The 3,363-nt window shown below is 41.5% G+C and overlaps 1 protein-coding gene across 1 annotated transcript; it reads left to right on the plus strand.

Moving 5' to 3' along the window:
- The first annotated feature begins 380 nt into the window (after positions 1-380).
- On the plus strand, positions 381-3,046 carry SDR42E1 (short chain dehydrogenase/reductase family 42E, member 1). The gene is made up of 2 exons (XM_010282889.1): positions 381-478; positions 1,856-3,046. Exons 1-2 carry the CDS (start codon positions 411-413, stop codon positions 2,955-2,957), a joined length of 1,170 nt encoding a protein of 389 aa, XP_010281191.1. The 5' UTR covers positions 381-410; the 3' UTR covers positions 2,958-3,046.
- Positions 3,047-3,363: the final 317 nt, after the last annotated feature.

Genomic DNA, 3,363 nt, shown 5'->3' on the forward strand with positions numbered 1-3,363 from the left:
CCCCCTTCCCGCCCGCGGCCGCGCTCCCTCCGGTCCCTTCCTGGGAGGGCCCCGGGCTGCGCCGTGCGGGGAGGCCCTGCTGAGGGGGCCCGATCCCGCCCGCAGTCGGTGTACACGGAACAGCCGCAGAACAAGGCCCGGGGAGGGAAGCTAACCAACCCCCCGCAACGGCAGCGATGTATCTTGTCACAGCAGTCATCTCTTCTCCGCACCTCTTTTCTTGAGGAATACCAGGGCAGAATACATTTCTGCCTCGCCTAGCAGATGGCGAAATGAAGGGCTTTAATTAAAACGTGAAATAGATCTGTGAATAACTGAATGTCTAGAGACATTACAACTCTGATTTTAACGTGTGTGTTTACAATGTGTTTTATAGGTCAATTTCCTTAAATAGTACCAAAGGAAAGAGGATGGAACCAGAAAATACTGCCAAGGAAACAGTCCTCATTACTGGAGGAGGTGGTTATTTTGGCTTCCGGTTAGTGCATTAAATAGTTATTACGTACAAGAATAAATGTAATAGACTGCTGCTGGTGAGGCAACAGTCTGTCTATAAAAGGGAAAACTGTGGGCCTGAGATGCCTGATCCAGTTCACCCTAACTCGTTCATCTTGGACCTCATTTTTAAACAAACATGTTATTCTGTTTCCACACGTTCTAAGTAAATATGTTATTCTGTTCCCAAATGTCAAGCATCAGCTGACTTGCAGGCACTTACCTGTCTGTCACCTTTGTAATGGGGATTTACATCATCGTCTTTCAGCCTACTCTGAAGAGCAAGCCTACACTTGCATGCAGATCACTTGTTTTACCATAGGCCAGGGCCTGGCAAATAGTTACACACATGCTTGGCTATAGAGATTAAATACTCTAGCTGCTCTCTACCTTCAAGAGTATATTTATTTTAATGGACAGTGATGTTTTAGGATTAGAGCTGTTAATAAGGTACCTATTGCAGTGAAATCCTTTTCCCCTTACTGTAAATGGCTGTGCAGGCCCTGTGAAGAAAAAAAAAATCCTGTTTTGAGCCCTAGACATCTTCTAGAGTACTTTCAGAACTGTAACAGCTTACATAGGTGAAAAAGATTACAGTCATGATCAAAGAGTAAATTTCAAATAGGGGAAAAAGTAAGTCTGAGAAGATACTTATCTGATTTCTGCTTGGCTTTTTCCTCCACTGTCCCTTTAAGCACTGTAGAAAAACAACAGTTATAGGAAAGCGGGAGAGGAATACCAGATTTATACTTTAGTCAATACCTGTGTTTATACCTGTGACTTGCAGTAATACATAGACATGTGGCAAAGTATTCATACCAGCTTAGAAACATCTTGCTCATTCTCCTTCTCCATCAATTTCAAACACAATGGCAAAGACAAACCTATTTTCTGACATAATTGGGATGGCCCAAAAGCAGTAAGATAAATGCAGTAAGATAATTTCTTTTTTTTTTTTTTAAATATTTGGCTACAGGTGTACATCTGAAAGGTTTGCTATTGCTGATCTGTAGCGGACAGAAGCAGACTAACAGCTAGGTTCTTCCAAAAGGCTGCTGAAAGCACTTCAGTTATTTCTGTTCTGAATTTTCCTTTACAGCAGATCTGCATCTTTTTTTCCTTTTCTTTTTTGCCTCTAAAGTATTGATGGAGTGTGAGAAATTAGTTCAGTACCTAAAGTATCACAGTTGAATCTTCCCCATAATAAGTGGCTGAATATTTAAGAGACTCCCATCAGAAAAAAAAAAAAAAGGAAAAAAATCAGTACAAAACAGTTAATAGTCTTGTCTTGCCTCCAGGTGAAATGTCTTATGCATCATTATCCTATGTATACTAACATACGGTTTCTGTCATGTTTTAGTTTAGGTTGTGCCATATACCAAAAGGGAGTCGATGTGATTCTCTTTGATGTTGTGAAGCCACTTCAAACTGTGCCAGAGGAAATAACGTTCGTGCAAGGGGATGTCTGTTGCCTGTCTGAAGTTGAAGAGGCTCTTAGAGATGTAATCTGCGTATTCCATATCGCTTCCTATGGAATGTCTGGCAGGGAGCAGCTGAACCGAAAACTTATAGAAGATGTTAATGTGAAAGGAACAGAAAATGTCATCCAAGCCTGCAAGAGCGCAGGAGTGTCGAGTCTGGTTTATACAAGTACATATAATGTGGTATTTGGAGGCCAGATTATAGAAAATGGGGACGAATCTCTGCCTTATCTCCCTCTTCACCTTCATCCAGATCACTATTCCCGGACCAAATCTTTAGCTGAAATGAAGGTGCTGGAGGCAAATGGTGCTGAGCTTGGAAATGGGAAGGGTGTTTTAAGGACTTGTGCTCTCCGACCAGCGGGCATCTATGGGCCTGGAGAACAAAGACATCTTCCAAGAATAGTTAGTTACATTGAAAGGGGACTGTTTAAATTTGTATATGGAGATCCTCTTAGTTTAGTAGAATTTGTACACGTAGACAATCTAGTTCAGGCTCATATCCTTGCCTCTGAGGCCCTCAAAGCCAACAAAAAGCACATAGCTGCAGGCCAAGCCTATTTTATTTCAGATGGCAGGCCTGTAAATAACTTTGAATTTTTCCGACCGTTAGTGGAAGGTTTAGGTTACAAGTTCCCAACCTGTCGTCTTCCTCTCTCCCTTGTCTATTTTTTTGCATTCCTTACTGAAGTAGTTCATTTTCTTGTAGGTCACATTTATAATTTTCAGCCTCTCCTCACTCGCACAGAGGTTTACAAAACCGGTGTCACACATTATTTTAGTATGGAAAAGGCCAGAACAGAGCTGGGGTATGAGCCGCAGCAATACAGCCTGAACGAAGTGGTTGAGTGGTTTAGAGCTCAGGGATGTGGACCAAAGCCAAGAAAGTATATGCATTGTCTTAGGGATGGAGGACTGCTTTTGCTGCTCATTGCTGTGATGGTCTCATGGTTTCCATCTGCAGTTACATTTTCACTCTGAAAGATGAAACACTGAGTACTGGAGGACAGAATTTAGTCATGTTCTCTGAGTACTCTTGGTTTTGAAAGACAGGTAATAAATAAAAAATAAAAAACCTAAGAAAAATACACATTTGTATCATTTGGGTAATTACCTTTAAAAGTTTTATCCCCAAGGAATGGAACTGCTGAGTAAAAAGGTGTAACTTTTATATAAAAGAGTTCCTCTTCAAAGTAAAATCGATCAGGTCTGTTAACAAGATGAAGGTCAGTATTGCTGCAAACAGCACTTTATTTTCAGGTACAACAGCACACTACAGTGAATGGAACAAATGCCCTTAGACTGACCATCTTCCTCCCTGATGGGATTATACTCTTGATCCCTGTCCTTTATTCCAAAAGAGTTTGTGCCACATGATCCAGAGGAG

Source organism: Phaethon lepturus, unplaced genomic scaffold, assembly GCF_000687285.1.
Source record: "Phaethon lepturus isolate BGI_N335 unplaced genomic scaffold, ASM68728v1 scaffold21912, whole genome shotgun sequence".
NCBI lineage: Eukaryota > Metazoa > Chordata > Aves > Phaethontiformes > Phaethontidae > Phaethon > Phaethon lepturus.

Excerpts from the sequence above, each read along its gene's own strand:
- SDR42E1 (XM_010282889.1), top strand. The coding sequence starts at position 411 with ATGGAACCAGAAAATACTGCCAAGGAAACAGTCCTCATTACTGGAGGA. Across the intron at positions 479-1,855 it reads GGTGGTTATTTTGGCTTCCG|TTTAGGTTGTGCCATATACC; the intron begins GTTAGTGCATTA and ends GTCATGTTTTAG.